This window comes from Neofelis nebulosa, chromosome X (assembly GCF_028018385.1).
Source record: "Neofelis nebulosa isolate mNeoNeb1 chromosome X, mNeoNeb1.pri, whole genome shotgun sequence".
Taxonomy (NCBI): Eukaryota; Metazoa; Chordata; class Mammalia; order Carnivora; family Felidae; genus Neofelis; species Neofelis nebulosa.
Window position 1 is genome coordinate 80,872,174 of NC_080800.1, and position 26,319 is coordinate 80,898,492.

Sequence of the window (26,319 nt, forward strand, 5' to 3'; positions counted from 1 at the left end):
CCATGCAAAGAAGCATGGAAGAGACAGAATCCTAGTAACCCCAGCACTACTCAATCCAGAAATAACTTTGAGACGAAGAGATTCAAACCCAGTGATAGCCCTAATTGTGCAACAAACCCATGAACCTTTAGCACCTCTGACCTCTCTTCTGGTCAATTACTCTTCTTAGAGACTCTCTGCAGCAATTTTCCATAAGGCAAAATTCTTGGCCTTATAGAAATAAGAATTCTCTTATTCTCCAGAGACAGAAGTTAATTTTACCAAATAACTCAAATTCAGAAAGAAAAGGCATTGGTTAAAATATTTGAGTGTGACCTCCCAAGCTCAGCACCAAATCACCTCAAGAACTAAATCAGGTAGTAAAATCTCTGAGTGACAACACTTAATTGTTCTCAAGGCACTTAGAGAGCTATAGAGAGATAGCATTCCAAAAAGTGCTATATATGAGTAGAAAGTACAGGATAAAGAAGTCTCCATCACCTTCTTTTCTGGTAATCCATGACACTGAGAGCTGCATTACTGGGGACAAGCTGAGACATATTAATTCAAGGGCACTCAGATGATAAATGAATTTGTAATTCAGTCACCTGGCAACAAGGAAATTCAGCTCAGCCAGTTCATCAACAAACTGACCTGGTCTTAGGCATGTTGAGAGTGATACCAGGCTTGATAATAATCCAGAAAGTAGTAATTCCTATCATTTCTTCTTATCCCCACCCTGACCCAGCTCATGTATGTATCAGGTTGGAGCAATCAAAATATAATCCAAACGCAAGTGGCTGAACTCTGGACTTTGCCCTTTGGGAGCAAAAGTCTTCCATAAATTCTTTCCTTGGTTGAATATAGTGATTCTGGGTTCCCATCCCTAGGAATGGCCTCAAAGATGGGTTGCTGAAAATTAAGGGATTTGGGCCTTTCTTCTTAAAATCATGAAGCACCTTTGACATTCACACTGAGCATTCTTTTGCTATAGCAGTTAAAAGAACAAAACCCAAAGAGGCTTTTGGCAGTGTGAGGAAGCACATGGCCCAGATGTCTGGAAATATGGGGAACAAATACAATTTTTACCTTTTCCTCAAATTCTGGCAACACAATAATAGCTCACTGAACAACCCATTCCTTCTCAAGGAAAAAGTTAACAGATGCATAAAATTATCTTTATTTTAGGGGCACCTGGGTGGCTCAGTAGGTTAAGCATTCGAGTCTTGATTTCAGCTCAGGTCATGATCTCACAGTTTGTGGGTTCAAGCCCCACTTGGGGCTCTCTTGAATCACTTGGGATTCTCTGACTCTCTCTGGGCTTCTTCCCCACTCACGCTGCCTCTCTCTCTCAAAATAAATAAATAAACTTAAAAATTTATCTTTATTTTACAAATCCTGAAAGTCCCCATAAATCATGTGTCCATATATACGCAAAGAAAGATGCTCACTAAATTCTACTCCTGAAACCAATATTGCATTGTATCTTAACTAATTTTAAAAAATAAAAAAATTAAAGAAAGATGTTGTACTAATATCAAAATTAGAAAACACAGAAAACTACAATCATGAAATCCAAGGTAAGCCAAGACAAAGGTATAAGGTACACTCTATTGGGTATATTTGGCCCAACTTTGGAGTGGTTCTAACAGGACCAGAAGAAATATTATCAGGATTAGAGTTAGTTGGACAAGGTTATTATAACCCTTATTCTCCAGAGACATCTACTCAAACCTTAAAAATAGTTCAGCTTTGGATTTCAGGGCACATGGGTTTGAGATGCTTATCACAGTATTAATGAACCAAAGAGATCTGGGAATATATTTTTTTTTTCCCTCAAGGAATCTTTGAGACTTTCAGTACAGGTTTAGAGAAAATTTCATTTTCCCTCATGACCTTTCTAAATCAGTAGTCCTCAGAAGTGACAATAACATATTGCCCTGGAATTAATATACCTAGAACTATTCTAGTTAGAATAGTCACAAGATCAAGTATACATGGTAAATTTGCTCAGTGATTGTCTTTCTTTTTTTTTTTTAACCTTTATTTATTTTTGAGACAGAGAGAGACAGAGCATGAACGGGGAGGGTCAGAGAGAGGGAGACACAGAATCTGAAACAGGCTCCAGGCTCTGAGCTGTCAGAACAGAGCCTGACGCGGGGCTCGAACTCACGGACTGCAAGATCACGACCTGAGCCGAAGTCGGACGCTTAACCGACTGAGCCACACAGGCGCCCCAGTGATTGTCTTTCAACTACTGTGCCTCAGGATAAAATGAGAAACATGTGAATCCAGGATTGAGATAATAAAATGCTATAAAATGTTAATTGTTGAAATTGTTGCTGTTGCTTGAGGTAGCAATAACTGAGGTGACACAATTTATGTGGCTAGCCTAGAGTTGATTTGAGATATAACAATTAAGTATTATTATGGAAAGCTCAGAAGTACTGGGATATCACAAGTTAGAACCTGAGATGTAAGCAAGACTGGAATGCCCTCTGTACCTAAAGTTTAATGACTCAACCAAATTGAAAAAAACAAACTCTAGCTACTGCTGGAATGATGGAAAAAAATTAAGATATATACATGCAAATTGAATATTGAGGGGAAAAAAAATGTCTGAAGGTATTGCCAAAATGGAATAGCAGAAAGTGTCTGTGTGCACACTCATGAGTGTGTAATCATCTTATATGTAGAAGAGTCTTGGAATAATGTCACACATTTGCTTTAGAATACTCTGATTATTATACAATTTGCACACCATATATATACAATACATCCCATTTGTAAGAAACACTCCCTCAGAAAAACTAAAATAGTCCACTGATACTGTTTTTCTATAAAAATGTGACAAAAAATTAAAACAGATGTTGTTCTGGCCAGGGATAAACTGAAAATTAATTATGGCTATTTCCTGTTCTGCATTCACTTCATCTTTAAAAAGCATCCAAATAAAAGCCTTTGTGACATAAATGAAAAAGCACTTTTTTGAGCCACAAGACTAGTAACTGATACATAACAGTCTGTATACTGTAACACACTACTAACCTCTGAGAATTAAACAGTCTCTGTTTCAGTTATATAAATGTTTAATTTTTTCATCTTTAATATTAGTAAGGTTGCCCAGAAACTATATTATTTCTGTGGATGTCACCACTCACCAATTAGGGAAGACACCAATGCACAATCAGTAGTGAGCTCTATATATTATAGACTTTGACACTTGAGTCTGCTGGGGAGGGGATGGATTAGACAATTTAATAGACTCTACAGTGACTTTTTTTCTATGAAAAACATTTTATTTTGTGAATTGTGCAATTTTTTTTCCTTTGGATTCATTTATAAGACCAAAACAAAAGCATTTAATGATGTTTACAGTGAAATGAAATAGCTGAAGACCAGCACATAATCACCATATTTTGTTTCCTCATCTTTAAGTCTTTTAGCAGTGGGGCTTCCAACTGAGGTTGTGTCTAGTGTTTCCCAAGACACAGCCAAGCATTCTGAAGCTTCACTGAGCCTAAACACCAAGATGAATTCATAGTTCTTAATTGAAAAAGACAGGCTGTTTGCCTACCATGTTTGCATCAGTAAAACATTTAAAATGACATTTGTGCCCAAGCCCATCTGAACATTCTGCGTTAGCTGAACTCTGCTAATGTTTTTATACCCTGGTTTCTGCCTAACACAGTTTTAAATAGCTCCTCTTGCTAAACCATGTGTGGCTGAATTCACGAAAATAGACTCTTCTTCATACATGAGAATACCACTCCTGACATTTGCTTTGAGGTGTTTCTCATATGCACAGAATGCTACTTTGAGTCAGCCATACTTTCTTACCCTGGTCTGTCCTATGATCAATGACATATATTTGTGTGGTAGCTAGAGGGATTTGGCATTGCAGCCCCACAGGCAAAATGGGAAGTTTGGTACTTTCTACCCTCAGTAAAGGGTATGCAATCTGTGGTCAGAGAACAGAGTCTCTCTCTGGGTAAATTTAACCAGCCTGATATGGAAATAAAACCCACCGCTTTGGTCTCGTTGGTGCTATGTTTTTTGCGACTCAACTGATCAATTAAATTTCATGTACTAAAGCAAAAAGGGGCATTTTTTCCTGGTGAGAAGGCATCTGCTCACTTTCTATGTGCTCAGTGCATTTATTATTGAAGAGAATGTATACAATATGTACATGTAGTCAGCTATGAGGGTGAAGTAGACTGGTTAGGTGTTAGGACACCTCAAAACTATATAGATGATACTCAGGCATGAGCAGAGTGTACACCTTGGCAACACACTCATTACAGTAAAGTAGAACAAAGTACCTACAAACATTCTGGGTTCTTTGGGATCTATGGCTGCAAATTACATCCAACCAACCCTTACCATGGTCAGGCATCTGAGATCCCATGGACGTCACACTGGTGTTCAGCACATCATTGACAGCAGTATCACAGTATAGGCTCCGCTGGACATCATGTTCACTGTCAGTCTGGTCGCTCTCTTCATGACCACTATCCTTCAGACTGTTGCCCTCTAAGTCCTTGAAGGTGGAGCTGCTGGGTTGAAGAAAGAATGATAATTTACAACTGTGATAAATCTGTTTTGTAAAATCTTTCAGAGGCAAGATGATATCAGCTCTGTGGTGAGGCCAACAGTGACTGGATTGTTCAAAAGAGTAGAAAGAGGAATTTTCTGTTTAAAGATAATTTCTGTTTAACACTGCAGAGAGGTTCCCACTACTGGAGGCTGATGCAGCTAATACTTTCATTCACTTATCTTCAATGTATTACTACTACAGGCAAGGTGGAAGAAGGTACAAATCTGAAACCACCACTTCCAAAGAATATCACCATTTCAAAAGATTTTCTCTCTTCTTATAGAATCAAAGTAAAATAATAACTAATGTTTACTGAGTGATTACTATAAATAAGGCACTATTCTAAATGCTTGACGTGAATTAACTTTTTTAATAATTACAACTATATGAGAGAAAGGTACCATTAATATTCCCATTTACAGATGAAAGATCAGAAGCACGTGGAAGTTAAGTAACTTGCATACAACTGATGAAAATTTAGTAAGACCAAACCCAGGACAGGCAGTCTAGCTCCAGAGCCTGGGCCCTTAACCACTATGTATGCTGCTTCTCCAAAGATGTCTACTAATCAACTGTAAAATGAAAGTGGCAGAAATTGAGGCAATGTAATTAAAATAGAAATCCGGATGAGAGAACTCAGGTGAGTTTTAACAGAGAAAGTCAGAGAGACAAATTCAAACACAAAGAGGAGAAGCAGGGGCTGAGAAGACAAAAGCCTTGGTGCATGCACAGTAAGATGAAAGAGAACCAGAGAGTGAGCTCTAATAATATTTTGGGTGTAGCTATGATAAGAATATGAAAACTTTCAGCTGAAGAGTTTATCGGCCAATTTTTCTTGTATTTGTTAAATCAATCCACCATACAATGCACTAAATATACTATCCATACTATCCAACATAGAGAATAATACATAATGTATATCCATAGAGGCCCCCACCTGCAATTTCTAATATTTTGTAAGTTCTGACAGAATCTTCAGATGTGCAACACCATGCGCCATAAATTATGCATCTGAAATACCTAGTAAATGGTGAATCCATTCCCCAGTCAATGAGCAAGTAGCAAAGGCATACTCAAGGAAATGTGTTGTTGTCTCGACAAGGGAGAGTGTCATGCTTTTGAATTAGGACAAGTCCCAACAGACCTATTGTATCTCTGAAAAGGGAGGTGGTGTACCACAGAGGTGTACCTCTGTGGAGATGATAGTGCAAACTTGTTTGCTCAACCTTGAACATCCACCAGCCTGACTCTCTGAGGCTTTGATAAGAACATTCAGTACATATTATGAAGAGCTATGCAATGGACACAATAGATACATTGTCATTCTCTACATTGGTCAAAAGGAATCACAGCAGATTTTTAACATATGACCAACCTAGATATAGAATGCTTGCTGCCCTGAATATGAAAAGGTAAAGATCAAAAGGCCAATAACTCGAAAGCCATAATTATAAGAAAATGAAGAGCATGAGAGTAAAGCATTGACCTCTTTGCTAATTATTTTCAGAAAGGATCACTGAGCATCACCTGTATTAAAACTAAAATCATTAAATAGGCCAACTCACTTAGCTCCTCCAAATTATGTCATGCAGCTATGCAGCCCTGTGGACCCACCAGCATGTAGTTCTATTAAAAAACCAATCATCTTATATTTCCTTTATGGTCAAGAAGACCAACTGGAAACACAGGCTTTACAACGTGTAGCCATTTCTAGCTTTATGGCACAGATGTTGGGGCTTCCTGTAAATACTAATCCCACAGCCTAAACAGATTCAAACTTTATCTTTTAGAAAAAAAAAATTGGTCCTGCCCACATGGACTCCTGCATCTCAGAAGAAAGGAAATGACCTGTCTGAATCATATATTCTTATAACAAATATTAATTTTTTGACCTGCATCTCTGGTATCTGGAGCACATGAAAATTTCCTTAATTCACAACAAAAAATTGCTACTTTAAGCCAGAAACTTCAATCCTGAATTGAGTGCATTTCAGCAGTTGCCAAAACATGCTTAAGACATACGTTGAAGAGGAATATAAGGACAATGCAATTAACCACCCCTTAGACCAAGGTTTCTCAACCTTGATACTATTGATATTTTGTTGTCTATGGCTGTCCAGCGCATTGTAGGATGTTTAGCAGCATCCCTGTCTTCTACCCATTAGATGCTAGTAGTGCCTCTCCCAAGATTTACAACTAAAATGGTCTCCATACATTGCCAAATCACCCTCAGTTGACAAACACTGTTTACACTCTTTAAAATGCTATTCCTGTGGCATGTTAGATTGCCAGACTGTAGAGGAAAGAGCACTGTCATTAGAACAATCCGTACTCTGCCACTTTATCTATGGGACCCTGGGCCTGATATCTAATGTCTTTGAGCCTCAATTTCTTTGTCTGCAAAAGGCATTTGCTAAAAGCTTCATCACAAGGCCATTTTCAAGACTCAATGAGATACTGCACATGAAGTACCAGGTACACACAAATGCTCAATACATGGTTACTGTTTATATGATCATTACTACATATGATGTCTTCATTGAGTTATAATTAAATATTATGTCTGTGGTCTTTTTATAGGAGTGATATAGGAAATATATATTTAGGAGAAAGCTTGGGGAAGATGGCGGAGTAGGAGGATGCTCGTCCTGCTGGCTCATCCTGCTGGCTTACCTCATCCTGCTGATCACTTAGATTCCACCCACATCTGCCTAAATAACCCAGAAAACCACCAGAAGACTAGCACAATGGACTCTCCAGAGCCAAGTGTAGAAAAGAGGCCCACAGAAGAGGGTAGGAAGGGCAGAGAGGCGGTGTGTGCTACACGAACTAGCGGGAGGGAGCTAGGGCAGTGGAGGGGCAGCCCATCTGGTAAGGCAGAGTCCCCAAAGTCTGGCTTGCAAAAGTGGACGGGCCGGACTCCATGAGTTCTAACAGCCAGCTGGACTTAACATCTGGAATGTTAAGAGTCAATAGTTCTGCTCTCAGAGAGCAGGGAGGATAGGAGGATTCCTGAAGGGAGAGTTGTTGAGCCCTGAAAGACAGAGATCAGCTCAGCGGGGGAACAAAGGCACTGGCAAGCACCATTTCCCTCTCCCATCCCCCAGCCAAATTTCCAAATGGAACCAGTTCCTGTCACCAAACTTGCTTGAACCATGCAAACTCCCAAGATGTGCTTCTGTGGACCCATCCCTCCGATGGGCATGCCTCCCTCCCAGTGCTGCAGGGCACATCCTGCAGAGGACCACCATGTCAATGCGAGCTAAGCCTGCCCCTCCCGCTTCTGTGCACCTTGCAGATCCACCCCGGTTAATACGCCCTTAGCCAGATCAAAATGAACAAGCCTGGCAGTGTGCAAGTAGCCCAGACAGGGGACACAACACTCCACAGTGAGTCCTGCCACTGGGAGAGGGGAAGGTAAGGTACACACCAGTCTGACTGTGGCCGCAGTGATGGGGTGGGAACAGACATCTGGTCTGACTGCAGCCCTGCACACCAACACAAGTTTCTCCGGAAAGCACAGGAGAAATGTCCTGCAGTTTGGAGCCACCCCAGGGAATACCCAAAATAATGAAATGGAAGAATTCTCCTCAAAAGAAAATCCAGGAAATGGCGACAGCTAACAAATTGATCAAAAACTATATAAGCAATATAATGGAGCAGGAATTTAGAATAATAGTCATCAAATTAATTGCTGGGCTTGATAAAAACATAGAGGACAGCAGAGAATCTATGCTACAGAGATCAAAGGACTAAAAAATAGTCATGAGAAGCTAAAAAATACTATAAATGAGGTGCAAAATAAAATGGAGTCGACTACAGCATGGATTGAAGAGGGACAGGAGACAAGGGGTGCATTAGAAGGTAAAATTATGGAAAGAGAGGAAGCTGAGAAAAAGAGAGATACAAAATATCCAGGAGTATTAGGGGAGAATTAGAGAATTAAGTGATGCAATCAAAAGGCACAGAGAACTCCCTTTAGACATAACTTGAATCGATCTTCTGCATGACATATCATAGTCAAACTGGCAAAATACAAGGATAAACAGAAAATTCTGAAAGCAGCTAGGGATAAACATGCTCTAACATATAAAGGGAGACCAATAAGACTAGTGATGGATTTATCTACTGAAACTTGGCAGGCCAGAAAGGAATGGCAGGGTATCTTCAATGTAATAAACAGAAAAAAAATGCAACTGACAATCCTTTATCCAGCAAGTCTGTCATTTAGAATAGAAGGAGAGATAAAGGTCTTCCCAAACAAACAAAAACTGAAGGAATTCGTCACCACTAAACCAGTCGTACAAGAGATCCTAAGGGGGATCCTGTGAGACAAGGTACCAGAGACATCACCACAAGCATGAAACCTACAGACATCACAATGACTCTAAACCCATATCTTTCAATAATAACACTGAATGTAAATGGACTAAATGTGTCAACCAAAAGGCATAGGGTATCAGAATGGATAAAAAAAAAAAGACCCATCTATTTGCTGTCTACAAGAGACTCATTTTAGACCTGAGGACACCTTCAGATTGAAAGTGAGGGGATGGAGAACTATCTATTATGCTACTAGAAGTCAAAAGAAAGCTGGAATAGCCATACTTATAGAAGAAAAACTAGACTGTAAATTAAAGGCTGTAACAAGAGATGAAGAAGGGCATTACATAATAATTACAGGGTCTATCCATCAGGAAGAGCTAACAATTATGTATGTCTATGCGCCGAAAACAGGAGCCCCCAAATATACAAAACAATTACTCACAAACATAAACACGCTTATTGATAAGAATGTGGTAATTGCAGGGAATTTTAATACTCCTCTTACAGAAATGGATAGATCATGTAGACACAGGATCAAAAAGAAACAAGGGCCCTGAATGATACATTGGATCAGATGGACTTGACAGATATATTTAGAACTCTGCATCCCAAAGCAACAGAATATACTTTCTTCTCGAGTGCACAAGGAACATTCTCCAAAATAGATCACATACTGGACCACAAAACAGCCCTTCATAAGTTTACAAGAATTGAAATTATACCATGCATACTTTCAGACCACAATGCTATGAAGCTTGAAATCAACCACAGGAAAAAGTCTGGAAAACCTCCAAAAGCATGGAGGTTAAAGAACACCCTACTAAAGAATTAATGGGTCAACCAGGAAATTAGAGAAATTAAGAAATACATGGAAACAAATGAAAATGAAAATACAACAATCCAAACGCTTTGGGATGCAGCGAAGGCAGTCCTGAGAGGAAAATACATTGCAATCCAGGCCTATCTCAAGAAACAAGAAAAATCCCAAATACAAAATCTAACAGCACACCTAAAGGAAAGAGAAGCAGAAGAGAAAAGACACCCCAATCCCAGCAGAAGAAGAGAAATAATATAGATCAGAGCAGAAATAAACAATATAGAATCTAAAAAAATTGTAGAGTGGATCAATGAAACCAAGAGTTGGTTTCTTGAAAAAATAAATAAAATTGATAAACTTCTAGCCAGGCTTCTCAAAAAGAAAAGGGAGAGGACCCAAATGGATAAAATCATGAATGAAAATGGAATTATGACAACCAATCCTTCAGAAATACAAGCAATTATCAGGGAATACTATGAAAAATTATATGCCAACAAACTGGAAAACCTTGAAGAAATGGACAAATTCCTAAACACCCACACACTCCCAAAACTAAAAAAGGAAGAAATAGAAAGTTTGAACAGACACATACCCAGCGAAAAAACTGAATCAGTTATCAAAAATCTCCCAACAAATAAGAGTCCAGGACCAGATGGCTTCCCAGGTGAATTCCACCAGACATTTAAAGCAGAAATAATACCTATCCTTCTTAAGCTGTCCCAACAGATAGAAAGAGAAGGAAAACTTCCAGACTCACTCTATGAAGCCAGCATTACTTTGATTCCTAAACCAGACAGAGACCTAGTATAAAAGAGAACTACAGGACAATATCCCTGATGAATATGGATGCAAAAATTCTCAACAAGATACTAGCAAATCAAATTCAACAGCTTATATAAAGAATTATTCACCATGATCAAGTGGGATTCATTTCAGGGCAACAGGGCTGGTTCAACATTCACAAAGCAATCAATGTGACACATCACATTAATAAAAGAAAAGATAAGAACCATATGATCCTGTCAATTGATACAGAAAAAGCATTTGACACAATTCAGCATCCTTTCTTAATGAAAGCCCTTGAGAAAGTCGGGATAGAAGGAACATACTTAAATATCATAAAAGCCATTTATGAAAAGCCCACAGCTAATATTATCCTCAATGGGGAAAGACTGAGAGCTTTCTCCCTGAGATCAGGAACACATCAAGGATCTCCATTCTCACCGCTGTCGTTTAACATAGTGTTGGAAGTGCTAGCATCAGCAATCAGACAACAAAAGGAAATCAAAGGCATCAAAATGGGCAAAGATGAAGTCAAGCTTCCACTTTTTGCAGATGACATGATACTATACATGGAAAACCCAATAGACTCCACCAAAAGGCTGCTAGAACTGATACATGAATTCAGCAAAGTCGCAGGATACAGAATCAATGTACAGAAATCAGTTGCATTCTTATACACTAATAATGAAGCAACAGAAAGACAAATAAAGAAACTGATCCCATTCACAATTGCAACAAGAAGCACAAAATACCTAGGGATAAATCTAACCAAAGATGTAAAAGATCTGTATGCTGAAAACTATAGAAATCTTATGAAGGAAATTGAAGAAGATACAAAGAACTGGAAAAGCATTCCGTGCTCATGGATGGGAAGAATAAATATTGTCAAAATGTCAATACTCCCCAAAGCTATCTACACATTGAATGCAATCCCAATCAAAATTGTACCAACATTCTTCTCGAAACTAGAACAAGCAATCCTAAAATTTGTATGGAACCACAAAAGTCCCTGAATAGCTAAGGTAATTTTGAAGAAGAAGACCAAAGCAGGAGGCATCACAATCCCAGACTTTAGCCTCTACTACAAAGCTGTAGTCATCAAGACAGCATGGTATTGGCACAAAAACAGACACATAGACCAATGGAATAGAATAGAAACCCCAGAACTAGACCCACAAAAGTATGGCCAACTAATCTTTGGCAAAGCAGGAAAGAATATCCAATAGAAAAAAGACAGTCTCTTTAATAAATGGTGCTGGGAAAACTGGCCAGCAATATGCAGAAGGATGAAACTAGACCACTTTCTTACACCATTCACAAAAACAAACTCAAAATGGATAAAAGACCTGAATGTGAGACAGGAAACCATCAAAACCTTAGTGGAGAAAGCAGGAAAAGACCTCTCTGTCCTCAGCCTCAGCAATTTCTTACTTGACACATCCCCAAAGGCAAGGGAATTGAAAGCAAAAATGAACTATTGGGATCTCATGAAGATAAAAACTTCTGCACAGCAAAGGAAACAATCAACAAAACTAAAAGGCAACCAACGGAATGGGAAAAGATATTTTCAAATGACATATCAGACAAAGGTCTAGTATCCATAATCTATAAAGAGCTCACCAAATTCCACATCAGAAAAACAAATAATCCAGTGAAGAAATGGGCAGAAGACATGAATAGACACTTCTCTAAAGAAGACATCCAGATGGCCAACAGACACATGAAAAGATTCTCAACGTCGCTCGTCATCAGGGAAATACAAATGAAAACCACACTGAGATACCACCTCACACCAGTCAGAGTGGCTAAAATGAACAAATTGGGAGACTATAGATGCTGGAGAGAATGTGGAGAAATGGGAACCCTCTTGCACTATTGGTGGGAATGCAAACTGGTGTGGCCGCTCTGGAAAACAGTGTGGAATTTCCTCAAAAAATTAAAAATAGACCTACCCTATGACCCAGCAATAGCACTGCTAGGAATTTACCCAAGGGATACAGGAGTACTGATGCATAGGGGCACTTGTACCCCAATGTTTATAGCAACACTCTCAACAATAGCCAAGTTATGGAAAGAGACTAAATGTCCATCAACTGATGAATGGATAAAGAAATTGTGGTGTATATACAAAATGGAATAGTACTTGGTAATGAGAAAGAATGAAATATGGCCTTTTGTGGCAACGTGGATGGAACTGGAGAGTGTTATGCTAAGTGAAATAAGTCATACAGAGAAAGACAGTTACTATATATTTTCACTCTCATATGGATCCTGAGAAACTTAACAGAATTCTATGGGGGAGGGGACAAAAAAAAGGAGGTTAGAGTGGGAGAGAGCAAAGCATAAGAGACTCTGAAAAACTGAGAACAAACTGAGGGTTGATGGGGGGTGGGAGGGAGGGGTGGGTGGGTGATGGGTACTGAGGTGGGCGCCTGTTGCAATGAGCACTGTGTGTTGTATGGAAACCAATTTGATAATAAATTTCATATTAAAAAAACCTGAGAATAAAGTGAAGGTTGATCAGGGTGGGAGAGAGGGGAAAGTGGGTGATGGGCATTGAGGAGGGCACCTGTTGGGATGAGCAGTGGGTGTTTTATGGAAACCAATTTGACAATAAATTTCATATTTTAAATAAAGGAAATATATATTTAAATAATATTTCTATATCTTCTATAAACTACAGTCACACACTCAACTATGTTAATTTCTCTTAAAATTCAGGAACAGGAGAAGAAATTCTCCTGTCAAATGTGTGTCCTTCCTTAAATGAAAAATGAGAACTGTATACCCTGGTGTACTTATAATTTTGCCTTGGCTTCTCAAAAGCTTCAAGATAAATATAATGTTTAATTGCAGTGATTTGGATGCCAGGGATATCTATTTAGCTTCTCCCAATTGGTTTTGGATCTGCCTTTTAAAAGTGGGATCATTCTTTTTATATGCATCTGGATATTACAAACCATCTCAGAGCTTCTGTTTTTTATGCAGAAGTGAGAGGAATAATAATACAGTGAAGGATTGACTACTAGGATCTACAGGACTGGTAATGTGAGTTTAAAATGTCAGGTATTCCTGGCTAAAATCTGCAACATATGAAATAACAGGTGTTGGTGAGGATGTGGAGAAAAGTAAATCCTCGTGCACTGTTGGTGGGAATGCAAACTGGTACAGCCAGTGGAAAACAGTATGGAGGTTCCTCAAAAAAGTAAAAATAGAACTACCCTATTAAATCCAGTAATCACATCCTTGGTATTTACCCCCAAATACAGAAACACCAATTCAAAAGGTCATATGCAACTCTATGTTTATTGCAGCATTATTTACGTACAATAGCCAAATTATGGAAGCAGCCCAAGTGTTCATCAATTAATGAATGGATAAAGGAGAAGTGGGATATATATAGTGGAATATTATTCAGCCATAAAAATAGAAATAAATAGTCCCATTTTCAACAATATGTATGGAGCTAGAGAGTATAATGCTAAGTGAAATAGGTTAAAGACAAATAACATATGATTTTTCTCACATAATTAAGAAACAAAACAAAAAGAGAGACAGAGACAGAGACAGAAAGAGGCAGACCAAGAAAGAGACTCTTAAATATAGAGAACAACCTGATGGTTACCAGAGGAGATGTGGGTGGGGACATGGGTGAAATAAGTGATGGAGATTAAGAGTACACTTAGCATGGGAGGGAGCCAAGATGGTGGAATAGCATGGAATTTTTTTGTCCCACATCCATGAAATACAGCCAGAACAACACTAAATCATCCTGCACACCTAGAAAACTGATCTGAGGTTTAACACAACAATCTGCACAACCTAAAGCACAGAATTCAGCATAAAGGGAAAAAATTCATTTTTATTTTTAATTTTATTAAAATCACTTTTATTTAATATTTTTCTACCATATGTTTTCCTTTTCTGTAATTTTTTTTCAAATTCTATTTTACTTCCATCATTTCATTTTAGTATACTTCAGTGTATTCATTTTTTTCAAATTTTCAAACTATTTCCTTTTTTTTTTGTTTTTTCCCCCTTTTATCTCTAATCCATCAAGCCACTTTCAACACCCAGAGCAAAACACACCTAGGATCTAGCATCATTTATTCGAATTTGTGTGTGTGTGTGTGTGTTTAATTTTTTAATTTTAACATTTTTTAATTTTAATTTTTAATTTTAATTTTTTCTACCTCATTAATTCCTTTTCTCCCTTCAAAATTATGAAATGAAAGAATTCACCCCAAAAGAAAGAGCAGGAAGAAACAACAGCCAGGGATTTAACCAACACAGATACAAACAAGATGTCTGAACCAGAATGTAGAATCACGATAATAAGAATACTAGCTGGAGTCGAAAATAGATTAGAATCCCATTCTGCAGAGATAAAAGAAGTAAAAACTAGTCAGGATGAGCTAAAAAAAATGCTATAAGTAAGCTGTGATCTCAAAAGAATGCCACAGTGGCAATGATGGAGAAGGAAGAGCAGAGAATCAGTGATATAGAGGACAAACTTATAAAGAATAATGAAGCATAAAAAAAAAGAGGGAGAGTAAGGCAAAAGAGCACAATTTAAGAATTACAGAAATCAGTGACTTATTAAAAAGGAACATCAGAATCATAGGGGTCCCAAAAGAGGAAGAGAGAGAAATAGGGGTAGAAGGGTTATGCGAACAAATCATAGGAGAAAACTTTCTTAACCTGGGGAAAGCCACAGATATCAAAATCCAGAAAGCACAGATGACTCCCATTAGGGTCAACAAAAACCAAGCATCAACAAGGCATTTCATAGTCAAATTCACAATATACTCAGGCAAGGAGAGAATCATGAAAGCAGCAAGGGAAAAAAGGTCGTTAACCTACAAGGGAAGACAGAGCAGGTTTGCAGCAGACCATCCACAGAAACTTGGCAGGCCAGAAAGGAGTGGCAGGATATATTCAATGTGCTGAATCAGAAAAATATGCAGCCAATAATTCTTTATCCAGCAAGGCTGTCATTAAAATAGAAGGAGAGATAAAAAGTTTCCCAGAAAAACAAAACTTAAAGGAGTTTATGACCACTAAACCAGCCCTGCAAGAAATTTTAAGGGGACTTTCTGAGGGGTGAAAAGATGAAAAACAAAAACAAAAAGACCAAAAGCAAAAAAGGATTAGAAAGGACCAGAGAACACTACCAGAAACTCCAACTCTACAGGCATCATAAAGGCAATAAATTCATATCTTTCAGTACTCACTCTAAACAGCAATGGACTCAATGCTCCAATCAAAAGACATAGGGTAACAGAATGGATAAGAAACCAAGATCCATCTATATGCTGTGTACAGAGACCCACTTTAGACCTAAAGACACCTTCAGATTGAAAACAAGGAGATGGAAAACCATCTATCATGCTAATGGTCAACAGAAGAAAGCCGGAGTAGCCATACTTATATCAGACAATCTAGACTTTAAAATAAAGACTGTGTCAAGATATGCAGAAGGGCATTATATCATAATCAAGAGTTCTATAGACAAAAAGACCTAAAGATTGTAAACATTTATGCGCCAAATGTGGAAGCACCCAAATATATAAATCAATTAATCACAAACATAAAGAAACTCATCGATAGTATTACCATAATAGTAGGAGACTTCAACACCCCACTCACAACAATGGACAGATCATCTAATCAAAAAATCAACAAGGAAACAATGGCTTTGAATGACACACTGGACCAGATGGACTTCACAGATATATTCAGAACATTTCATCCTAAAGCAGCAGAATATACATTCTTCTCCATTGCACATGGAACATTCTCCAGAATAGACCATATACTGGGACACAAATCAGCCTTAAGTAAGTTGAAAAAGATTGAGATCATACCGTGCATATTTTCAGACCACAACACTATGAAACTCGAAATCAACCACAAGAAAAAGTGTGGAAAGGTAACAAATACTTGGAGACTGAAGAAAATCCTACTAAAGAATGAATGGGCTAACCAAGAAGTTAAAGAGGAAATTAAAAAATTCATGGAAGCCAATGGAAATGATAAAAACACAACCCAAAACCTCTGGGATACAGCAAAGGTGGTCATAAGAGGAAAGTATTTAGCAATCCAGGCCTTCCTAAAGAAGGAAGAAAGATCTCAGATACACAACCTTAAGCCTTAAGGAGCTGGAAAAAGAACAGCAAATAAAGCCCAAAACCAGCAGAAGACAGGAAATAATAAAGATTAGAGCAGAAAATAATGCTATCGAAACCAAAAAAAACAGTAGAACAGATCAATGAAACCAGAAGCTGGTTCTTTGAAACAATTAACAAAATTGATAAACCACTAGCCAGTTTGACCAAGAAGAAGAAGGAAAGGACCCAAATAAATAAAATCAAGGATGGAAGGGAAGTGATCACTATGAACACAACAGAAATAAAAACTATAACAACAGAATATTATCAGCAATTATATGCCAATAAAATGGGTAATCTGGAAGAAATGGACAAATTCCTAGAAACATATACACTACCAAAACTGAAACAGGAAGAAATAGAAAATTTGAACACACCCATAACCAGTAAGGAAATCGAATTAGTAATCAAAAATCTGCCAAAAAGCAAGAGCCCAGGGCCAGATGGCTCTCTGGGGGAATTCTACCAAACATTTAATCAAGAGTTAACACCTATTCTCTTGAAACTGTTCCAAAAAATAGAAATGGAAGGAAAACTTCCAAACTCTTTCTATGAAGCCAGCATTACCTTGATTCCAAAACCAGAGACCACACTAAAAAGGAGAACTATAGACTAATTTCCGTGATGAACATGGATGCAAAAATCCTCAACAAGATATTAGCAAACTGGATCCAACAATACATTAAAAAAATTATTCACCACAACCAAGTGGGATTTATACCTGGGATGCAGGGCTGGTTCATTATCCACAAAACAATTAACGTGATTCATCACATCAATAAAAGAAAGCACAAAAACCATATGATCCTCTCAATAGATGCAGATAAAGCATTTGACAAAATACAGCATCCTTTCTTGATAAAAACCCTCAAGAAAGTAGGGATAGAAGGAGCATACCTCGAGATCATAAAAGCCATATATGAACGACGGCAATGCTAATATCATCCTCAATGGAGAAAAACTGAGAACTTTCCCCCTAAGGTCAGGAACAAGACAGGGATGTCCACTCTCGCCACTGTTATTCAACACAGTATTGGAAGTCTTAGCCTCTGCAATCAGACAACACAAAGAAACAAAAGGCATCCAAATTGGCCAGGAGGAGGTCAAACTTTCACACTTCACAGATGACATGATACTCTATATGGAAAACCAAAAAGATTCCACCAAAAAACTTCTAGAATTGATTCATGAATTCAGCAAAGTTTCAGGATATAAAATCAATGCACAGAAATCGGTTGCATTCCTATACACCAACAATGAAGTGACAGAAAGAGAAATCAAAGAATCAATCCCATTTACAGTTGTACCAAAAAACATAAAATGCCTAGGAATAAACCTAACCAAACAGGTGAAAAATCTATACACTGAAAACTATATTGAAAGCTTATGACAGAAATTGAAGAAGACACAAAAAAATGGAAAAAGATTCCATGATCCTGGATATGAAGAACAAATTTTGTTAAAATGTTGATACTACCCAAAGCAATCTAGGATACAGGATAAATGTATAAAATCTACTGTATTTTAATACACCAGTAATGAAGCAGCAGAAAGAGAAATTAAGAAAACAATCCTAATTATAATTTCACCAAAAATACCTAGCATAAGATACCTAAGAAAAAACCTAACCAAAGAGGTGAATGACCTGTACTCTGAAAAATGAAATAGTGATAAAAGAAACTGAAGACAACACAAAGAAATGGAGACATTACATGTTCATGAACTGAAAGAATATTGTTAAAATGTCTATACTACCCAAAGCAATCTACATATTCAATGCTATCCCTATCAAAATAACACCAGCATTATTCACAGAGCTAGAACAAGCAAACCTAAAATTTGTATGGAACCAGAAAAGACCCCAAATAGCCAAAGCAATCTTGGAAAAGAAAACTAAGGCTGGAGGCATCACAATCCCAGACTTCAAAATGTATTACAAAGCTGTAATCATCAAGACAGTATGGTACTGGCACAAGAACAGACACTCAGATCAATGGAATAGAATAGAGAACCCAGAAATGGAACCACAAATGTATGACCAACGAATCTTTGACAAAGCTGGAAAGAATATCCAATGGAATAAAGAGAGTCTCTTCAGCAAGTGGTGCTGGGAAAACTGGACAGCGACATGCAGAAGAATGAACCTGGACAACTTTCTTACACCATACACAAAAATAAACTCAAATGGACGAAAAACCTCAGTGTCAGACAAGAAGCCATCAAAATCCTTGAGGAGAAAGCAGGCAAAAACCTCTTTGATCTTGCCTACAGCAACTTCTTATACAAAACGTCTCTGGAGGCAAGGAAAACAAAAGCAAAAATGAACTACTGGGACTTCATCAAAATAAAATCTTCTGCACAATGAAGGAAACAATCAGCAAAACTAAAAGGCAACCAAGAGAATGGGAGAAGATATTTGCAAACGACATATGAGATAAAGAGTTAGTATCCAAAATCTATAAAGAACTTACCCAACTCAACACACACACAAAAAATAATCCAGTGAAGAAATGGGCAAAAGACATGAATAGACACTTCTCCAAAGAAAACATGCAGATGACCAACTGACACATGAAAAAATGCTCAACATCACTTATCATCAGGGAAATACAAATCAAAACTACCATGAGATACCACCTTATACCTGTCAGAATTGCTAACATTAACAACTGAAGCAACAACAGATGTTGGCGAGGATACAGAGAAAGGGGATCTCATTTGCACTGTTGGTGGGAATGCAAGCTGGTGCAGCCACTCTGGAAAATAGTATGGAGGTTCCTCAAAAAGCTAAAAATAGCAGTACCCTACAACCCAGCAATTGCACTACTAGGTATTTATCCAAGGGATACAGGTATACTGTTTTGAAGGGACACATGCACCCCAATGTTTATAGCAGCACTATCAACAATAGCCACAGCATGGAAAGAGCCCAAATGTCCATTGATGGATGAATGGATAAAGAAGACGTGGTATATATATGCAGTGGAATATTATTTGGCAATCAAAAAGAATGAAATCTTGCCATTTGCAACTACGTGGATGGAACTAGAGGGTATTATGCTAAGTGAAATTAGAGAAAGACAAATATCATATGACTTCACTCATATGAGGACTTTAAGAGACAAAACAGATGGACATAAGGGAAGGGGAACAAAAATAATATAAAAACAGAGAGGGGAACAAAACATAAAAGACTCATAAATATGGAGAACATACAGAGGATTACTGGAGGGGGTGTGGGAGGGGACATGGGCTAAATCGGTAAGGAGCACTAAGGAATCTACTCCTGAAATCATTTTTGCACTATATGCTAACTAATTTGAATGTAAATTTTAAAAAACAAAATTGAAAAAAAAAGAGTACACTTAGCATGATGAGCACTGAGTAGAGAATTGTTGAGTCACTATATTGTACACCTGAAATTAATATAACACTGTATATTAATTATACTGGAATTATGATTAAAAATACTAAAAACTTTTTTAAAGGCTCAAAAAATACATGTATTCTCTGAAAATATGCAAAGGGTATTACTCCCCTCCCCCAAACCCTGGAATAGTTAAGCCACTTAAAGATTAGTTTGCCCATCTGAGGAACTAAGTACTTACTCTAATCTTGTCAGGACATTTAGTGGTTTAATGAATGGATATGTGAAAGGAAGTTTAAGACCCTGTGAGCAAGATGCTGCAAATTGTAAAACAGCCTGGTAAATGGCTACTCACCCAAAACAAATAACAATTTATGCCAGGCATAAAAAATCTGATTGAACTTGCTTTATTACATGTGTACCTCTTGGGCGATGAAAGACTTGTAAAACAATGTTTCTGGGACAATCAATTAGGGGTACCTGTTTGCAATGGTATTGTAAATACAAATGTTTCTATTATTGTGCTGGTGGCCAATAGAGGGACGGATTTGTTTGAAAACAGATTTTGTTTGAAGAGCAAGACTCTGAACATAAGAGTTACTCAGAAAATTCTTCATGAATAAAATTATTCAAATTCTGACCCGTATTTACACCTTAATATATTGGAAATCTTTCCAAAAGACAAAATAATCTGAAAGGAAATAGGTCACATCATCCTAGTAGATGACATCACATACCCAAGGAATGCCATGTAAGAATAAGAATGAGAAGGGAGTAAAAGTCAAAAGAGTATTGTAACTATATTTGGAGAATATAGGGATGATTCCACAGTGGTTCCTGTACCTCCTACCTGCATCACAATCACCTTGGGAATGTATGAAAACTGGAGATTCTCAAGGGAGGGAGCTAAAGACTGCATTTAACAAGCCTCCCAGGTGATCCTAATGCACATCAAAGGTCAGAAATTTCTGGTTTTATAGGGAAGTTTAGTGCTAGTTTTCAATGGAAAAAATGCGAGATTTTCCTCAACTTCTTTCATCCATTCATTCAATAAACATGTACCAGCACTTGTTATAGACAAGGCATCATACTAGGAGCTGCAAACCCCCCAGAACAATTTGGGTGGGAAAGGAAAACACTATGTATGATTTAGGAGCCAATGTTCATTTTCCTTTCTACACTGTTTCAGTACCTTGTTCATTTCCTGTTTTATTCTCTTTGAGCTACAGCCTCATGCCCTGCTTGATATTGCTTGAAAAGCACTTAAGGAATGGATATAAGACAGCAACACAGAAAGCAACCATGAGGAGAGAGTGTTGCACTAGGGGCAAAGTGCAACCGCTGGCTTTCCTTACTCTCAGAAGATAGCAAGGAAACAAACAGCAAGAAGAAAGTCCATCCAGAAAAAAAAAAATCTGAACTGTCTTGGCTTGTTAATATGGAATTCTGACATAAGCCTTGGGTACACCTGCAGGTTTCAGGTGATATTATAAAACCCAAAAACTACAAAAATGTAACACCAGATTCCATGGTGCAAACATGTGCCATATATTTTCCCTTTCCCTTACAGAAACAGTCTTTCCCCTTCTTAACCTTGATTTGGGCTAAGGGGAACCCCCTTGCTCTCTGTTTTTCTGTTAGTTTATACAAGGTAAATAGATATGAGAGAGAATAAGAAGCCTGAATATAAACTGGACAAGTTAACAACTGCTAGATAATGCCAAAAATAAGGGTCCAAGGAGAATCCTTGGATAACTAGAAATGAATAGAGGAAAAGAAAATGGATAGGAAAAGAAGTTCTCAAAATTCACCCAAAATTGTATTCAAAGTAATAGGACTTGATAGCAAAATTAAAACTGATAATAAGATTCAAATTTACTGGGTAGGAGATTTTTTCCATGCATGTAAATGGATCCTCAAGAAACCACGTACAGTGAAACCCCTTTCAAACATCACTGTGAGCTATTTGAACACAGTTTGCATGGTTTTGTCACCTGATGTTACCACCCTCTCTTAGCATTTTCCACACGTTTTACATTTAAAGTGGTTAGTTCTCACGAGATCTTCAATGCATTGAACAGAAAAAATATGCAGCCGAGAATCCTTTATCCAGCAAGTCTGTCATTTAGAATAGAAGGAGAGATAAAGGTCTTCCCAAACAAACAAAAGCTGAAGGAATTTGTCACTACTAAACCAGCCCTACAAGAGATCCTAAGGGGGATCCTGTGAGACAAAGTACCAGAGACATCACTACAAGCATAAAACATACAGACATCACAATGACTCTAAACCCGTATCTTTCTATAATAACACTGAATGTAAATGGACTAAATGTGCCAACCAAAAGAAATAGGGTATCAGAATGGATTAAAAAAACAAGACCGATCTATTTGCTGTCTACAAGAGACTCATTTTAGATCTGAGGACACCTTTAGATTGAGAGTGAGGGGATGGAGAACTATTTATCATGCTAATGGAAGCCAAAAGAAAGCTGGAGTAGCCATACTTATATCCAACAAACTAGACTTTAAATTAAAGGCTGTAACAAGAGATGAAGAAGGGCATTATATTATAATTACAGGGTCTATCCATCAGGAAGAGCTAACAATTATAAATGTCTATGCGCCAAATACCGGAGCCCCCAAATATATAAAACAATTACTCATAAACATAAGCAACCTTATTGATAAAAATGTGGTAATTGCAGAGGACTTTAACACTCCACTTACAGAAATGGATAGATCATCTAGACACATGGTCAATAAAGAAACAAGGGCCCTGAATGACACATTGGATCAGATGGACTTGACAGATATATTTAGAACTCTGCATCCCAAAGCAACAGAATATACTTTCTTCTCGAGTGCACATGGAACATTCTCCAAGATAGATCATATACTGGGTCACAAAACAGCCCTTCATAAGTATACAAGAATTGAAATTATACCATGCATACTTTCAGACCACAATGCTATGAAGCTTGAAATCAACCACAGGAAAAAGTCTGGAAAACCTCCAAAAGCATGGACGCTAAAGAACACCCTACTAATGAATGAGTGGGTCAAGCAGGCAATTAGGGAAGAAATTAAAAAATATATGGAAACAAACGAGAATGAAAATACAACAAACCAAATGCTTTGGGACGTAGTGAAGGCAGTCCTGAGAGGAAAATACATTGCAATCCAGGCCTATCTCAAGAAACAAGAAAAATCCCAAATACAAAATCTAACAGCACACCTAAAGGAAATAGAAGCAGAACAGCAAAAACACCCCAATCCCAGCAGAAGAAGAGAAATAAGAAAGATCAGAGCAGAAATAAACAATATAGAATCTAAAAGAACTGTAGAGCAGATCAACGAAACCAAGAGTTGGTTTTTTGAAAAAATAAACAAAATTGACAAACCTCTAGCCAGGCTTCTCAAAAAGAAAAGGGAGATGACCCAAATAGATAAAATCATGAATGAAAATGGAATTATTACAACCAATCCCTCAGAGATACAAACAATTATCAGGCAATACTATGAAAAATTATATGCCAACAAATTGGACAACATTGAAGAAATGGACAAATTCCTAAACACCCACACGCTTCCAAAACTCAATCAGGAGGAAATAGAAAGCTTGAACAGACCCATAACCAGCGACGAAATTGAATCGGTTATCAAAAATCTCCCAACAAATAAGAGTCCAGGACCAGATGGCTTCCCAGGGGAGTTCTACCAGACGTTTAAAGCAGAGATAATACCTATCCTTCTCAAGCTATTCCAAGAAATAGAAAGGGAAGGAAGACTTCCAGACTCATTCTAGGAAGCCAGTATTACTTTGATTCCTAAACCAGACAGAGACCCAGTAAAAAAAGAGAACTACAGGCCAATATCCCTGATGAATATGGATGCAAAAATTCTCAATAAGATACTAGCAAATCAAATTCAACAGCATATAAAAAGAATTATTCACCATGATCAAGTGGGATTCATTCCTGGGATGCAGGGCTGGTTCAACATTTGCAAATCAATCAACGTGATACATCACATTAATAAAAGAAAAGAGAAAAAACATATGATCCTGTCAATAGATGCAGAAAAGGCCTTTGACAAAATCCAGCACCCTTTCTTAATAAAAACCCTTGAGAAAGTCGGGATAGAAGGAACATACTTAAACATCATCAAAGCCATTTATGAAAAGCCCACAGCTAACATCATCCTCAATGGGGAAAAAGAGAGCTTTTTCCCTGAGATCAGGAACACGACAGGGATGCCCACTCTCACCGCTGTTGTTTAACATAGTGTTGGAAGTTCTAGTATCACCAATCAGACAACAAAAGGAAATCAAAAGCATCCAAATTAGCAAAGATGAAGTCGAGCTTTCGCTTTTTGCATATGACATGATACTATACATGGAAAATCCGATAGACTCCACCAAAAGTCTGCTAGAACTGATACATGAATTCAGCAAAGTTGCAGGAGACAAAATCAATGTACAGAAATCACTTGCATTCTTATACACTAACAATGAAGCAACAGAAAGACAAATAAAGAAACTGATCCCATTCACAATTGCACCAAGAAGCATAAAATACCTAGGAATAAATCTAACCAAAGATGTAAAAGATCTGTATGTTGAAAACTATAGAAAGCTTATGAAGGAAATTGAAGAAGATATAAAGAAATGGAAAGATATTCCATGCTCATGGATTGGAGGAATAAATATTGTCAAAATGTCAATACTACCCAAAGCTATCTACACATTCAATGCAATCCCAATTAAATTGCACCAGCATTCTTCTCGAAACTAGAACAAGCAATCCTAAAATTCATATGGAACCACAAAAGGCCCCGAATAGCCAAAGTAATTTTGAAGAAGACCAAAGCAGGAGGCATCACAATCCCAGACTTTAGCCTCTACTACAAAGCTGTCATCATCAAGACAGCATGGTATTGGCACAAAAACAGACACATAGACCAATGGAATAGAATAGAAACCCCAGAACTAGACCCGCAAACGTATGGCCAACTCATCTTTGACAAAGCAGGAAAGAACATCCAATGGAAAAAAGACAGTCTCTTTAACAAATGGTGCTGGGAGAACTGGACAGCAACATGCAGAAGGTTGAAACTAGACCACTTTCTCACACCATTCACAAAAATAAACTCAAAATGGATAAAGGACCTGAATGTGAGACAGGAAACCATCAAAACCCTAGAGGAGAAAGCAGGAAAAGACCTCTCTGACCTCAGCCGTAGCAATCTCTTACTCGACACATCCCCAAAGACAAGGGAATTAAAAGTAAAAATGAATTACTGGGACCTTATGAAGATTAAAAGCTTCTGCACAGCAAAGGAAACAACCAACAAAACTAAAAGGCAGCCAACGGAATGGGAAAAGATATTTGCCAATGACATATCGGACAAAGGGCTAGTATCCAAAATCTATACAGAGCTCACCAAACTCCACACCTGAAAAACAAATAACCCAGTGAAGAAATGGGCAGAAAATATGAATAGACACTTCTCTAAAGAAGACATCCGGATGGCCAACAGGCACATGAAAAGATGCTCAACGTCGCTCCTCATCAGGGAAATACAAATCAAAACCACACTCAGATATCACCTCACACCAGTCAGAGTGGCCAAAATGAACAAATCAGGAGACTATAGATGCTGGAGAGGATGTGGAGAAACGGGAACCCTCTTGCACTGTTGGTGGGAATGCAAACTGGTGCAGCCACTCTGGAAAACAGTGTGGAGGTTCCTCAGAAAATTAAAAATAGACCTACCCTATGACCCAGCAATAGCACTGCTAGGGATTTACCCAAGGGATACAGGAGTACTGATGCATAGGGGCACTTGTACCCCAATGTTTATAGCAGCACTCTCAACAATAGCCAAATTGTGGAAAGAGCCTAAATGTCCATCAACTGATGAATGGATAAAGAAATTGTGGTTCATATACACAATGGAGTACTACATGGCAATGAGAAAGAACAAAATATAGCCCTTTGTAGCAACGTGGATGGAACTGGAGAGTGTGATGCTAAGTGAAATAAGTCCTACAGAGAAAGACAGATACCATATGTTTTCACTCTTATGTGGATCCTGAGAAACGTAACAGAAACCCATGGGGGAGGGGAAGGAAAAAAAAAAGAGGTTAGAGTGGGAGAGAGCCAAAGCATAAGAGACTCTTAAAAACTGAGAACAAACTGAGGGTTGATGGGGGGTGGGAGGGAGGGGAGGGTGGGTGATGGGTATTGAGGAGGGCACCTTTTGGGATGAGTACTGGG

General features: G+C 37.9%; 1 protein-coding gene across 3 annotated transcripts in view; it reads right to left on the reverse strand.

Annotated features, from left to right (window-relative positions):
* The window catches only part of PCDH19 (protocadherin 19), a 153,995-nt gene that overhangs the window by 53,798 nt on the left and 73,878 nt on the right, over nucleotides 1–26,319 (reverse strand). For 2 of the 3 annotated variants that reach the window (XM_058712762.1, XM_058712763.1), the window contains exon 4: nucleotides 4,363–4,535. In XM_058712762.1, coding sequence (XP_058568745.1) covers nucleotides 4,363–4,535 — 173 coding nt within the window. The remainder of the gene's footprint in view (nucleotides 1–4,362; nucleotides 4,536–26,319) is intronic. The other variant, XM_058712761.1, reaches the window with a different exon arrangement.